The sequence below is a fragment of the Bufo bufo genome, chromosome 6 (assembly GCF_905171765.1).
Source record: "Bufo bufo chromosome 6, aBufBuf1.1, whole genome shotgun sequence".
Taxonomy (NCBI): domain Eukaryota; kingdom Metazoa; phylum Chordata; class Amphibia; order Anura; family Bufonidae; genus Bufo; species Bufo bufo.
Genome location: NC_053394.1, coordinates 401,037,068 through 401,052,641, shown reverse-complemented (window position 1 = coordinate 401,052,641; position 15,574 = coordinate 401,037,068). Strand labels below are relative to the sequence as shown.

At 45.1% G+C, this 15,574-nt stretch overlaps 1 protein-coding gene across 1 annotated transcript in view; it reads right to left on the bottom strand.

Annotated features, from left to right (window-relative positions):
• The window catches only part of LOC121004459 (zinc finger protein 260-like), a 68,723-nt gene extending 60,817 nt beyond the window's left edge, over window positions 1–7,906 (bottom strand). The window contains exon 1 of the mRNA XM_040436687.1: window positions 7,817–7,906. Within this exon, the coding sequence (XP_040292621.1) occupies window positions 7,817–7,901 (85 nt within the window). The 5' untranslated portion in view covers window positions 7,902–7,906. The remainder of the gene's footprint in view (window positions 1–7,816) is intronic.
• Window positions 7,907–15,574: the final 7,668 nt, after the last annotated feature.

Sequence of the window (15,574 nt, the reverse complement as noted above, 5' to 3'; positions counted from 1 at the left end):
TTAGAAAGCGGGGTAGAGGGAAGAGTGCCAGGGAGGCTAGCCCTGATCTGACACACCCCAACAAGTTTGCACGTTTGGCAGATGAGGGGGATATCAGTCCAGGGACGGCACTGCCGCAGCCGGACACTTCCTCTGCCAGTCAGGGGAATGTCAGCTCCGGTAAGCAGGGGACCAGGAGAGAAGGGCAGGCCAGACAGGTGCTGGTAGTGGGAGACTCAATTATTAGGGGAACAGATAGGGAAATCTGTCACAAAGACCGTGATCGCCGAACAGTGTGCTGTCTTCCTGGCGCTAGAGTTCGACATATCGCGGATCGGGTTGACAGATTACTGGGAGGGGCTGGAGAAGATCCAGCGGTCATGGTCCATATCGGAACCAATGACAAAGTTAGGGGTAGGTGGAGAGTCCTTAAAAATGATTTCAGGGATTTAGGGCAAAAGCTTAGGGCAAGGACCTCAAAGGTAGTATTTTCCGAAATACTACCGGTACCACGGGCCACACAAGAAAGGCAGCGGGAGATTAGGGAAATTAACAAGTGGCTCAAGAACTGGTGTAGGATGGAGGGGTTTGGGTTCCTGGAGAACTGGGCCGACTTCGCTGTCGGCTACAGCCTCTATCGTAGGGACGGGCTGCACCTCAATGGGGAAGGAGCAGCTGTGTTGGGGAAGAAGATGGCTAGAAGGTTGGAGGAGTGTTTAAACTAGGGACTGGGGGGGATGGGTAATTACACTATAGAAGGGGAAGATAGTGCAGATAGAGACCGGGGGCAAGGTAGTGGGACTGGGGGAGAAATGGAAGGAGGGACAAGAACAGTTCAGAAGGAAAGGTGTAGGGTAAAAAATATACATAAACCTCTCATATGTATGTATACTAATGCCAGAAGCCTGACTAATAAAACTGGTGAACTGGAATTAGTGATGTGTGAGGAGGACTATGACATAGTGGGAATAACTGAGACATGGCTGGATGATAGCTATGACTGGGCAGTTAATGTACAAGGTTACAGTCTGTTCAGAAAGGATCGTCAAAACCGGAGAGGTGGAGGGGTCTGCCTTTATGTAAAATCTTGTCTAAAGCCCACACTCCGTGAAGATATAAGTGAGGGACATGAACATGTGGAGTCACTATGGGTAGAGATACATGGAGCTAAAAACAACAATAAATTACTAATAGGAGTCTACTATAAACCACCTAATATCCCAGAGTCCACAGAAAATCTACTACTAAACGAGATAGACAAGGCGGCAAATCATAATGAGGTGGTTATTATGGGGGACTTCAACTACCCAGATATAGACTGGGAAACTGAAACTTGTATATCTCATAAAGGAAACAGATTCTTGGCAATAACCAAAGACAATTATCTCTCCCAACTGGTTCAGGACCCGACTAGAGGGACGGCCATACTGGACTTAATATTAACCAATAGACCTGACAGAACAACAGACGTGCAGGTTGGGGGACACCTGGGAAATAGTGACCATAAAGTAATAACCTTCCAATTATCATTCAAAAGAGCGTTTCTACAGGGAGAAACAAAAATACCAAACTTCAAAAAAGCTAAATTTAGCCAACTAAGAGAGGCCATAGGCCTAACTAACTGGGACAAAGTCCTCAAAAATAAAAATACAGCCAAAAAATGGGATATCTTTAAAAACATCCTAAAATCTCATTGTGAGAGGTACATACCGTATGGGAATAAAAGGTTAAGGAACAAAAAGAAACCAATGTGGATAAACAGAACTGTAAAGAAAGCAATAAATGACAAAAAGAAAGCATATAAAACCCTAAAACAGGAGGGTAGCACGGAAGCACTGAAAAACTATAAGGAAAAAAACAGAACATGTAAAAAACAAATAAAAGCGGCCAAACTAGAGACCGAGAGATTAATTGCCAAACAGAGTAAAACTAACCCTAAAATGTTCTTCAATTATATAAATGTTAAAAAGTATAAATCTGAAGGTGTCGGCCCTTTAAAGAGTAATGAGGGGGGAGTCGCAGAGAGCGACGAGGAGAAAGCAAAGCTGTTAAATATTTTTTTCTCCAATGTATTCACTGAGGAAAATAAACTGTCAGATGAAATGCTGAATGCTGAAATAAATTCGCCATTAAAAGTGTCCTGTCTGACCCAGGAAGAAGTACAACAGCGACTTAAAAAAATCAAAATAGACAAATCGCCAGGACCGGATGGCATACACCCCCGTATCCTAAGGGAATTAAGTAATGTCATAGCCAGACCCTTATTTCTGATATTTGCGGACTCTGTACTGACAGGGAATGTCCTACAGGATTGGCGCATGGCAAATGTGGTGCCAATATTCAAAAAGGGTCCAAAAACAGAGCCTGGAAACTATAGGCCGGTAAGTTTAACATCTGTTGTGGGTAAACTGTTTGAAGGTTTTCTGAGAGATGCTATGTTAGAGCATCTTATGGGAAATAAGCAAATAACGCCATATCAGCATGGCTTCGTGAGGGATCGGTCATGTCAAACTAATTTAATCAGTTTCTATGAGGAGGTAAGTTCTACACTTGGCAGCAGCGAATCAATGGATGTCGTGTATCTGGACTTCTCCAAAGCATTTGACACTGTACCTCATAAAAGGTTAGTATATAAAATGAGAATGCTCGGACTCGGAGAAAACGTCTGTAAGTGGGTAAGTAACTGGCTCAATGATAGAAAACAGAGGGTGGTTATTAACGGTACATACTCAGATTGGGTCACTGTCACTAGTGGAGTACCTCAGGGGTCAGTATTGGGCCCTATTCTCTTCAATATATTTATTAATGATCTTGTAGAAGGCTTGCATAGTAAAATATCAATTTTCGCAGATGACACTAAACTGTGTAAAGTAATTAACACTGAAGAGGACAGTGTACTACTACAGAGGGATCTGGATAGATTGGAGGCTTGGGCAGATAAGTGGCAGATGAGGTTTAACACTGAGAAATGTAAAGTTATGCACATGGGAAGGAATAATGCAAGTCACCCATACATACTAAATGGTAAAACACTCGGTAACACTGACATGGAAAAGGATCTAGGAATTTTAATAAACAGCAAACTAAGCTGCAAAAAACAGTGTCAGGCAGCGGCTGCCAAGGCCAATAAGATAATGGGTTGCATCAAAAGGGGCATAGATGCCCGTGATGAGAACATATTCCTACTACTTTACAAATCACTGGTCAGACCACACATGGAGTACTGTGTACAGTTCTGGGCTCCTGTAAACAAGGCAGACATAGCAGAGCTGGAGAGGGTCCAGAGGAGGGCAACTAAAGTAATAACTGGAATGGGGCAACTAGAGTACCCTGAAAGATTATCAAAATTAGGGTTATTCACGTTAGAAAAAAGACGACTGAGGGGAGATCTAATTACTATGTATAAATATATCAGGGGGCAGTACAGAGATCTATCCCATCATCTATTTATCCCCAGGACTGTGACTGTGACGAGGGGACATCCTCTGCGTTTGGAGGAAAGAAGGTTTGTACACAAACATAGAAAAGGGTTCTTTACGGTAAGAGCAGTGAGACTATGGAACTCTCTGCCTGAGGAGGTGGTGATGGTGAGTACAATAAAGGAATTCAAGAGGGGCCTGGATGTATTTCTGGAGTGTAATAATATTACAGGCTATAGCTACTAGAGAGGGGTCGTTGATCCAGGGAGTTATTCTGATTGCCTGATTGGAGTCGGGAAGGAATTTTTTATTCCCCTAAAGTGAGGAAAATTGGCTTCTACCTCACAGGTTTTTTTTGCCTTCCTCTGGATCAACTTGTAGGATGACAGGCCGAACTGGATGGACAAATGTCTTTTTTCGGCCTTATGTACTATGTTACTATGTTACTATGTTACTATATGAGACCAAAACACAAAAATCAATATTGTAGATATAAACACAATTGTATACTGACCAATATAAAGCCTACAAAGACAACAGCACCACCAGTCCACTCCCCGATGCGCGTTTTGCAGTCTGCTTCCTCCTTGAGCATCAGCCTTATTGACTTCCGTTGTCCTGCTCCGTTATAGGAGCAGAACGACGAAAATAATGTAAATGCCGGATTCGGCACATGACTGACATGAACGTAGCCAAAACAGATGTCATTGACCATCATAGGATCCATTAAATTTCTGTCCAGAAGAACGGTTTTTAGCAGAGAAAAAAGTCCTCCATGCAGGAGGTCATCTTTGCTGTATTCAAATAAATCTATGGCTGAGGCGCCGCATGGAGCTTTCAAACCAGATATGAACATGCCCTTAGTAGACTAACGCATTGTTGTGGGAGTAAGCTTTAATACTCCGTATATCCTTGACTGTTTTTGACTTCAGGATGTATTGTGTCACCTTTCATCCATCTTGTGCTTTCAAATGGAATGTTTTAATACTTTACAGATTAAAAGTGATATTTTCTATGGACTTGGCTTTGCCTCTATAATTCTCACGGACGTTCCCCCCGACAGGTGGCAGGAGATCGGTGAGACTGGCAACACGAGGTTTGATCTGACATGTTTTCCGTTTGGATCAAATGACGTCTGTGTTGTTTATGGTGCTTGCCACACCTTCCTTCCCCAGGTGTGGCTATTATGATCATTTAACCGCCTCTATTTATTGTTGTTTCTCCCACTATGCTATGCGGTTTATAGCTTCTGTTTGAGTTGTGGATAGCTGGTGTGTGGATCTCGGCTGAGTTCCTAGTGCTGCCATAGCCACTTTAAGTTAAGTGTTTTCTTTCCCTTTTGTATGGGTTATTTTGTGTGTTGCATTTCCCTGTCATTTGTATTAAGGCCTGAGGGAGACTCCTGTTCGTCCTTCCTTTTGGAGGAACAGGTTGTCTCAGTCCTAACATTAGTACCAGGGTCCGATAGGATGATTAAGAACATTAGGTATTCCTGTTTATGAACTCACCTACTTCTGGGGTCTATTCATACTAGTAGTTAGTCAGGACTTTGATTAGGGTTTTACTAGGAGGTGTCCATCTCCTTTCCCTAGTTTCCAGGCCTTATTCCCTCACCCCTTTCCCTCCTATGTTCGGTGTGGTGTTTCCCTCCCACACCCGAACGTGACAATAATTGAATTCAAATAAAAACTGCACATGCTTGTCCACCAGGTAAATCATCACTAGTAGGATGTGCACCCACTCTTAAGGTCATTGTACAAGGCCAATAATCAGCAACAGTGAACGATTGTCAGCTAATCAGATCTGTTCAGCTGGAAAATATCTTGTGTAACCAGGAGATATGTTGCCAACATAATAGGTGTACGAGGGACAAAGGATCATAGGAACTTTCCATTGGAGTACGTAAAGGATCTTTATACGAGTATAAATCAAATGGTTTTATTGCTGATAGATGTGTCACAAATTTACCTGTCCGGGCTCCAGCAGTGAGATCTCCAGCTTCGGTACAACTGCGCCAGGGCGAGGCGGGGGGGACACGCTGCTAAGCCACACCCCCGGGTGATGCGACAGCGTCATTAGCAATGGGATTCAATGCTGTTTCTCCCCAGAGTGGATGTGTGCTGGAGGAGACTAGCAGTGGGCTGATTGTTCAGCTGATCTCTCCTTTGGGCTTGGTTCTGACAAATGGAGCGCCGAGTCATGACCTATCAGGTTCTGATCCATAAATTCTGTGCTCTATTTCAACCCCTGCTGGCAATACTCCCTTGCTAGTTATAGGTTTTCCTTGCTGTGCTCCAGTTGCTTTTATGAGGTTTGGATTGTTACTATTGGATTTCACTTCGGCTTGACCTCTCTCTGCTCTGTGATTTGGCACTGTATTGACCTCCCGGCTTTGGCCTTTTCCTGCACAACCTCTCTCTGTATGTTTGTAAGTTCTGGATTCCAGTTGTGTTAAGGCTGGGTTCACACGAGCGTGTCCGGATTAGTTCCGGATGCGTCCCGGTGTGTTGCGGCAAACCCGCGCGAGTAGGAATGCAATTGCAGTCAGTTTTGACTGCGATTGCGTTCCGATGTTCAGTTTTTATCGCGCGTGTGCAATGTGTTTTGCACGCGCGTGATAAAAAACCGACTGTGGTACCCAGACCCGAACTTCTTCACTGAAGTTCAGGTTTGGGTTCGGTGTTGTGTAGATGTTATTATTTTCCCTTATAACATGGGCATAAGGGAAAATAATAGCATTCTGAATACAGAATGCATAGTAGGTGATCAATTGAGGGTTAAAAAATAAAAAAAATTAACTCACCTTGTCCTCTTGTTCGCGTAGTTCTCCCGGTCTTTAGTTCTTTAAAAAGATGAACTATGGGCTAAAGGACCTTTGGTGACGTCAGATCACATGCTCTAATCACATGGTACATCACCGCGGTTATGTACCATGTGATTGGAGCATGTGATCTGACGTCACCAAAAGTCCTTTAGCCCATGGTTCATCTTTTTAAAGAACTAAAGACCGGGAGAACTACGCGAACAAGAGGAGAAGGTGAGTTAATTTTTTTTATTTTTTAACCCTCAATTGATCACCTACTATGCATTCTGTATTCAGAATGCTATTATTTTCCCTTATAACCATGTTATAAGGGAAAATAATACAGTGTATAGACTGTCACCTAGCAACCGTGCGTGAAAATCGCACCGCATCCGCACTTGCTTGCGGATGCATGCGATTTTCACGCAACCCCATTCACTTCTATGGGGCCTGCGTTGCGTGAAAAACGCAGAATATAGAGCATGCTGCGATTTTCACGCAACGCATAAGTGATGCGTGAAAATCATCACTCATCTGAACAGCCCCATTGAAATGAATGGGTCCAGATTCAGTGCGGGTGCAATGCGTTCACCTACCGCATTGCACCCGTGTGGAAATCTCGCCCATGTGAACGCAGCCTTAAGAGGTTCCTGCAGTTTTTACCGCAGGCACTTGGTTTGACTCCCTGCACCTACCAGCATCGGGACAGTCGACCAGTGGTGGACTTGCCACTTAGAGCTTGCTCTGCAAGAAGGCAGGGACAGCGGGTTGGGTGCAAGTCAGGGCTCACTGTGTAAATGTGTTTTCCCTGCCTACTGTGCTGACAAGATGCTGGTTATGGCCTTAAATCCTGCCATGTAAAGACATTCTTACACAATAAGGCGCAATTGTTGGTTTATCTCAGAACATTTTTTTAATCGTTGCTCAAAATATGAGTCTTCTTTGCTTTATTTAGTGGTTACTACTCACCTGGGCGGTTATCTGTAGGAATATCTTCTATACTCACAAATGTCTCTGTAACATACTTAATGTTCAGATCTTCAACCGGATTCACAAGCTGTGAAACAAATATTGTAAAAGTCATCAGACGGTTGGAGAAGTCGTGTACAAGGTTTTGTATGACCAGAAAAGATCAGTAATTAGAATGACAACCAATAACCAGATAACAGAAGATATTTGACCCACAAATCTGCAGGTCTCCTGTATAAATCTAACAGGTTCCTTTTTCCGACCAGTAGTCTTTACAGCCAGAAAACTGTAAGAGAATCTAGACGCCATGTAATGTCTATGGTCGGTTATAACCTTGCCATCTCCACCTTTCTCATTATACAAGGATAAATCATATAATACTGGTGGATAAAACAAGACTGAACACAAGATCTTCACAGCCTTCTACAAATCATAGGAGACATTTTATGAGACCTTATCTCCATCTACCTGATCATCCTGTGGGACATTGTGATGTTCTTCTGAACCATCCTGTGGAAGAAGAGGACTGGGACATCTCTCCGGTGTTCTTCTCTCTTCCTTAACTGTAGGAAACACATCCAGTGACTGAATTCATTCCTAACATACAGATAATGAGAGGACGTGTGTATTTAGTCATGTCTATTACCTGGTAATGTGAGAGGCCGGTGATCCTTCATCATGACGTCCTTGTATAGATCTTTGTGTCCTTCTAAATACTCCCACTCCTCCATGGAGAAATAGACTGACATCCTGACACCTTATAGGAACCTGACAACACAATGATACAGTCATCCCCCAGATCCCTTCATAGCGTTCCTGTGTAATGTCCCAGCATTCCCAGCAGTGTCACCTCTCCAGTCAGCAGCTCAATCATCTTGTTGGCGAGTTCTAGGATCTTCTCTCTATTGATTTCCTCATGTATCAGGAGGTGAGGTGGAGGCCCTGCGATTGGGCTCAGGGTTCTTCCCCATCCTTCATCCACAGGGTCCTGACAGCGCTCACCAGAGGTCTTCTTCACTACCGTGTAGTCCTGGTTATGGAGAGACACAGTAATAAATATCACTCCATACATCTCCAGAGTCCCTCACCTCTCCAGTCATGTCCATCTGTTAGTAACATAGATAAGATGATGTAATGTGACATCATCAGAATCTCTTACCTCTCCAGTAAGCCGGAAGAGAATCTCTAGGGTGAGATTTATTATACTCTCCGCCATCTTGTCCCTGTTCCAATCCATCCTTGACGGGTCAGTCAGGAGAAGGATCTTATATAGAAGATCTCCACTGAGCAGATCCTATATTGTAGGAACCTGAATGGAGAGAAGATGAGACCATGTAAAATCCTACAAAATTCCATATAAATGCAGTTACTGGAGATAATAGCGAAAATATATACTGAGTCCACTGCCAGCAGGTCTCCAAGTAGTAGTAGTAGCAGGCTCAGCTATATATGTCTGGTTGCAGACATGTAATACTTCAAATGCTGTGGTCAAACATCTGAGTGCTTTAAATAGCGGAAGTCCGTGCTTCCTGTGATGTTCTGGCTCCCCAATGCAGCAATCAGAGGAGCCAGAGCAGCAGCCCCTGTCATAGTAAATAGGAATCCAGTAATTCTCTCGTAGACTTTAATGCTAATTCCCAATGGGAACTATTAAAAAGTGTAAAAAAAACATAAATAAAGGTTTTAAAAAAAAAAAATAATAATTAAAATCACCCCCCCTTCCCCAAAATAAAAAAACTAAATAAAAAAAAAATACACATCATGGGTATCGCCATGCGCAATAATGTCAATACGGCAAACGTCAAAATGGCCGATTCGCTGTTTGTGGTCGCTTCATTTTCCACAAATAATCAAAAAGTGATCAAAAAGTCATACACTCCCCATAATGGTATGAATAAAAGGTAAAGATCACCCCGCAAAAAATGAGGCCTTACATTGCTCCGTACACATAATTACAACGTTCTAGGGGTCAAAATATGGCGCCGAAAAATTGAAACTGATTATTTCCAAGATTTTTTTTATTTTATCAGTTTCAAAACGTAAGAAAAACTATACATATTGCCGGATTCGTACTGACCTGTAAAATAAAAGTAACTGCTCTGTTTAATCGTTGTAAATAAAAAAAAACATCAAACTGTGGCAAAACTGCTTTTTTTTTTTTTCAATTTCACCCCATTTGGAATTTTTTTCCCGTTCCCCACTACATCATATGCAATATTAAATGGTGTCGTTGGAAAGTACAACTCGTTCAGCCCTGATACGGCTATGTGAATGGAAAAATAAAAATGTTATAGCTCTGTAAAGGCAGGGAGCCCAAAACGAAAACCCAAAAAACCTCCAGGGTAAAAGAGGTTAAAACCAATCAGAATTTCTCTGCTTGTCAGACTGCTTGTCATACCTCACACCCTGGTTAATAATTAAAGGCAGGCAGTATATAGTGATGGCCTATGATCAGGATAGGTCATGAATATCAGACTGGTGGTGGTCCAACTCCCGTCAATGAGGAGGGGAGAGGACCCTGTGGCCACTGCCACCAATGATAATTAACCTTTAATACAGATACAGGAGGCGGGTACCGGCGGCACTCGCCTCCTGTATTTGTATTAAAGGTTAATTATCATTGGTGGCACAGTGGCCAGGCACCTGCTATGCTGGCTTCTTGACTCTGGGGAGGACACTCAGGAGGAGTAGGCTGCTGCCGCTCGCCGAGCTCACTAGCTCAGACGGCGCAGCAGTGTATTCCCTCCCCCGTCCCACCTCCTGCTTTAATTAATAGCGGCACATTCATTGGTGGCAGTGGTGCGGGCAACTTCAGAGCCCGCTTCCCTCCCTCTCCACTGTCTGCGCGCGTGCCGAGAGCCATAAGAGGAGAGTCAAAAAAATGAACATCCTGATACCGAATCGATACTGGCATAAAAGTATCGATTGGGTATCGAAAGTTCGATACCCAAAACAACCCTAATTCCAAGTACTCGCTCCATGCATTTAAATGGAGTGAGTACTTGTAATTACACTACGCCCGCCACAGGCCTTGTAATGAAGAGAAAGCCTCCTCTTTAAACAGCTGATCAACAGGGTGCCTGGAGTCGGACCTGCACCGATCAGATATTAATCACCTCTCCCGAGGATAGGCCATCACTGTACGCTGCCTGCACAACCCCTTTAACATTTACCATGTCATTTTTACATGGGGTGATAGGACTGAAATGGTTTCGGGTGCCATGTTCCATTTGATGAGACCCAGTGGTATCGTTTTGCAAACTACATGGCTGAATAAATAATATAGTTACATAGTACGGTTTAAATAAGACATTAGTCCATCAAGTTCCGCCAAAGGATGTGGGGGGAGGGGAAGGGGGGGTCTATTCCAGAGATTCACAGTTCTCATAGTAAAGAAGCTTTGACGCTTCCGGAGACTGAACTTTTTCTTCTCCAGTCGGAGGCAGTGCCCCCTTGTCTTCTGAGGGCATTTTACATGGAACAGTTTCTCACCTTATTTTCTGTATGGCCCATTTATATATTTGTCTAGGTAATTATGTTCCCCCCTTAGACATCTCTTTCTTCATAACTAAGACCCTCCATGCCCCTTATCAGTTTAGTCGCTTTCCTCTGTACTTTTTCCAGCTGCAGGGCGTCCTTTCTATGGACTGGTGCCCAGAACTGGACTGCATATTCCATATTCCAGATGAGGCCGCACCAACGCTTTGTAAAGTGGTAATATTACATCCCTGCTCCGCGAGTCCATGCCTCGTTTAATGCATGACGATATCCTGGTGGCCTTAGAAGCAGCTGATTGACATTGTATGCTGTTATTAAACCCTAGGATACCAGCCCGTAACTGTACGGCGTTGGGGACTATGACTTAAATCCCAGCGCTGTACAGCTACAGTGTCCTGCACCTGCCCAATCAGCAGCAGGGGTCCGGCTGTTCCTGTTACCGATACCTGCGTATTAACTCTAGCTGTGCTGCAGTCAGCACTGAATGCAGCATGTGCGATGTGTCTGGAGGGAGATTGCTCCTTCCCCCCCATCCCCATTGGGTCACCATGCTGCGGTGACGGGGACCCGATGGCTGGGAAGGCAGCCCAATGCCTTCCATAGGCATCATGCTGCCTTCTATGTAAGCCTGTGCGATCCAGCCCCCTGGGTCTCACAGGCAAGCAGGCTGAAGTGTATTACACAGTGTAATACACTTACGACCAATGCGTTACAATACAGAAGTATTGTAATCCATTGTACAGGGGATCAGACCCCCAAAAGTTGAAGTCCCAGAGTGGGACAAAAAAAAAAGAAGTAAAACCTTTTCCCAAAATAAAGTTATAATTTTTTTTATAAAAAATAGGGAAAAAAAGAAAAATGGACATATTAGGTATCGCCGCATCCTTATTGACTGATCTAAAAATATCACATGATCCACCCACTAAATAATTTTAGTCGCCAAATTTAAAATGCATATAATTAAAAAAAGGACTTGACAGAGAAGATGAGATGCAGGTCACAGTAGTGAGCCAGCACTACATACCTCTCACATCCAGTGACATCTTTTGGGGGACAGAGTGACTAAAAATGGCGAATTGCGCGGTTTTGATTTTTTTCCTGTTACGGCCTTCACCAGAGCGGAAATATTTTTTAATATTTTAATAGCTCACACTTTGTCGGATGTGGCGATATGTAATATGTAAATTTTTTATTGTTTGTAAATTTTATATGTAAAATTGGGAAAGGGGGCAACTTAAACTTTTAGTATTTATTTATTTATTTTTACTTTTTTTAAACTTTTTATTTAATAACCATTTCCCCCCTTAGGGGCTATGACCTGGATCTTTTCATCCCTTGTCCTATTCACCCTAATAGATCTCTATCAGGGTGAATAGGACCTCACACTGTCCCTGCTGCCCTGTGTATAGTACACACAGCAGTGCTGGCTGCCATGGTAACCGATCGGAGCCCCAGCAGTGTAATCTGCCACTGCCACCAATGGGGAGATAGCAGGGATGGAGGAGGGGAGGAGCTGTGGCCACTGCGCCACCAATTAATGTAAAACATACTTACAATAATATAGGTAGCGGTATCACAGACCCGGCCTCAATAACAGGGCATGCGATACGCTGCAATTAACCCCTCAGGTGCCACATCTGAGGGGTTAATTGCCGTGGATCGCATGCCCTGTTATTGAGGCCGGGTCTGTGATACCGCTGCCGACACTTGTATGCATCAGTTAAAGAGGACCTTTCATGGGTCCAAAAAATATGAACTAAGTAGCAGGCTACATAGAGCGGCGTCCAGGGATCTAAGTGCACTTACTATTATTCCTGGGCGCCGCTCCGTTCGCCCGCTGTGGCCCCCGGTATTTTCAACAAGATGCATGGAGGGTGGGACATTCGCCCCTGATAAGGCAAACCAGGCGAAACCTAGGTCGGGCAAACTTGTAAACGTGGATATACGTTTTTTATTCAATGCATGTTCAACTTTTTAACTTGTGAGTATAATAAATCTCCTTTTATAGGGTCTATCTGGCGGTACTTCAGTACGTACATCAATCTTTAAACTCCCACAGAAGGTCTTCGCTAGAACCTGCCTTGGCCGCCCGATTACAGCCTGTAATCGGGGGGCCAAGGCAGGTTCTAGCGAAATGCGCTAGCCGGCGCATGCGCACTTCGCATAACGAGGCCTCTGCCAGGAGTGAACGATCAACTGAGGTAGGCGGCTCTAATGGAAGGGAGGGCGGATATTTCAATTCAGAAGGCGGCGCTGGGCCCCGAAAGGAGATGGCTGCAGCCGGGCACCCTGCATCGTGAGACGTCCCCTTGGACACATTTTGACATGAGTGACAGGTTATATAAACCTGTTTTATATGATTATAGAGCCACAGGCGCATTTGATAAGGTCACTTTAGGATTCTGTGTTTTAGTAGGGATCTCGCCATATGTTTAGGTTATAGGCCTAAATTCTGATGACAGAATCCCTTTAAGCTGCTGCTGATGGAGCTGGTTCTGCTCCTGCCCCCCCCCCCCCCCCCCCCACCTTCAGCAGTCATGGCAGTGGAACGTGAGTGCAGAGGTCCCCCCCTGTCAGACCTTCGTGAGGATGGGCGATGACGCACATAGGCAGTGGCCAACTGACTACATAGGATACCTCAATAGTAGTTGAGTTTATACTCCCTATCAGCAGGTGATAAAAAGGCCCCCATTTTGGAGCGGTAGCGGGGGTCTAACATCATCAACCCTATGCCAAATGGTCTGTCACTACTCAAGCAACTCAGCATGCACCTGTCCATTTGAACAAGGGAATTGAAAGAACTCCCTGCCTCGATCTCCACTGCATATTACCATGGTCTGTTGGGGTCATCTGCCTGGTCTTCCTCATCACCCTCCAGCTCCTCCCGTTCCTCTTCTGTCGCTTGGGCAGATAAACCACCTATTCCACAGGGCTCAGGTGGCTGTGAAATGTAGGCGCCATGTCTCCAGTCCCCTGACCAGCCAGATTTATCAGCATCTGCTCTAGGATATGAAGAAGTGGAATGACATAATTAATCTCGTAGTCTTGGCGACTGACAAATAAAGTGGCCTCCTCAAAGGGCCTTAGCAAACGTCAGGTGTCATGTGTGAGCTGCCACTGGCTAACAAAGTTACAGAGGAGTGCTCCAGTTCACCTGCATCATCAAGAAATCATTCATGGCCTTCCTCTGCTCATATGGTTGGTCCAACATGTGGAGGATGAGTTCCAACATGTGGAAACGTCGCAAATGAGGTGATATTGGGGAACACCATTCTGCCTTTGCAGCTCAAGGAGGGCGTGTTTTGCAGTGCAAGAGTGGCCAAAGTGCATGCACAGTTTCCTGGCCATTTTCAAGATGTTTTGCAGTTGGGTGGAAGACTTTAGGAACCGCTTTACAACAAAATTAAAGAAGTGCGCCAAGCAGGGTGCATGGGTCCGCCCTCCTTGACTCAGCACCGACACAATGTTCTTCCCATTATCGGTGACCATGGTTCTGATCTTCAGTTGTCGAGGATTCAATTTCTTGGTTGATGACGCCGAGCAGTTCCTCCCCGGTGTGACTCATGCTCTGCATAGATGGCATTCTGGAGGCTGAGAACAAGGTGGAGGATGAAGAGGTGGAGAAAGTTGGCGTCGCAATCACAGCATGAAAACACGAAGGCGGCATTGCCATCACCTGGCCAAATTGCTGGTGTGCCTGGGCCAGAACCACATTTATCCAGTTGGGTGTAAAGGAAATATAATGTCCTTGACGATAGTTACAGCTCCACGCGTCGGTGCTGCCATAAACTGTACCAGACACTGAGAGGCTCAAGGACTGGCCCACCTTCTGCTACGTATGCAGAGCTTTTTTAGAGATGTAGCGACGTCTTGGGACTGGCTCAGCAAAAGTCATCAGTTCTCTGAAATGTGCAGAGTCCACCACATGGAAAGGGAGGGACTGTAGTACCAGCAATATGGCCAGGAGCACGTTCAGCTTCTGTGCTGTTGGATTAGTGCACGCATAATGTTGTCTCCTTGCAATCGTCATGGTAATCGATTGGTGGCGAAACATGTGACGAAGAGGAAGAACATCAGGATCAGTAGAAGATGGGAAAGAAACACAGCTCCCTTCTGCTGAGTTGGTGGAGCCCTGACTGCTGGAGAAGAGGTGAGGGCAGCAGAGAGATGTGTCAGGCTGTACCATTACATTAATGCCATTTTTTTTGCATGCCACTTTACGATGATGCTGTATGTGTTGACACAGGGCCGTGGTGCCAACATTGGCACACTGGCCACGCTTCACCAGCGAAAATGACATTTTACCCCCGCCACTGCGTGATGACTGCCTGACGCTGCCTCTATGAAGCCGTGCACTGTTAGATGTTTCTGGACAGGTAGGCTCCTGAGTAGCAGACGTTCTACCTCGGGCACGTTTGGCTCCACATCTTACACTGCTGGCTCATGGCCACGCTTGCACCCTGCTGGCTCAGCAGAACGCTTCCACCATGACACTGTCTCACGGGCCAGCTGCTACCATCGCCCCCCTCATAATGATGATGAAGCCCCCTCTTCACCCGACTACCACGTATGTTCGGCTACATCACCATCCACTACTGTCTGCTCGTCACTTATGTCACCCTCACCAGTCTCATGGCCGCGTCCCTGACCACTGGAAACACCTTCTCCCACACAACTCTCAGAGTCACTACTTGCATGCCTACAGGGAGAAGCAGTGGACCAGTCCTGCAAATCTGTGCTGGGCATTAGCTGCTGACTGTCCTCAATCAGCTCGTCCTCGCTGAAAAGCGGAGCAGAGCCGGAAGCATACATTACTTGCCTGGCAGTAGGAGCAGCAAAGGAAAGAAGCAGTTTCAGGACAGGTGGGGGCACAGAGCTTGTTCCTGGGCCATGCCAACTAAGTGTG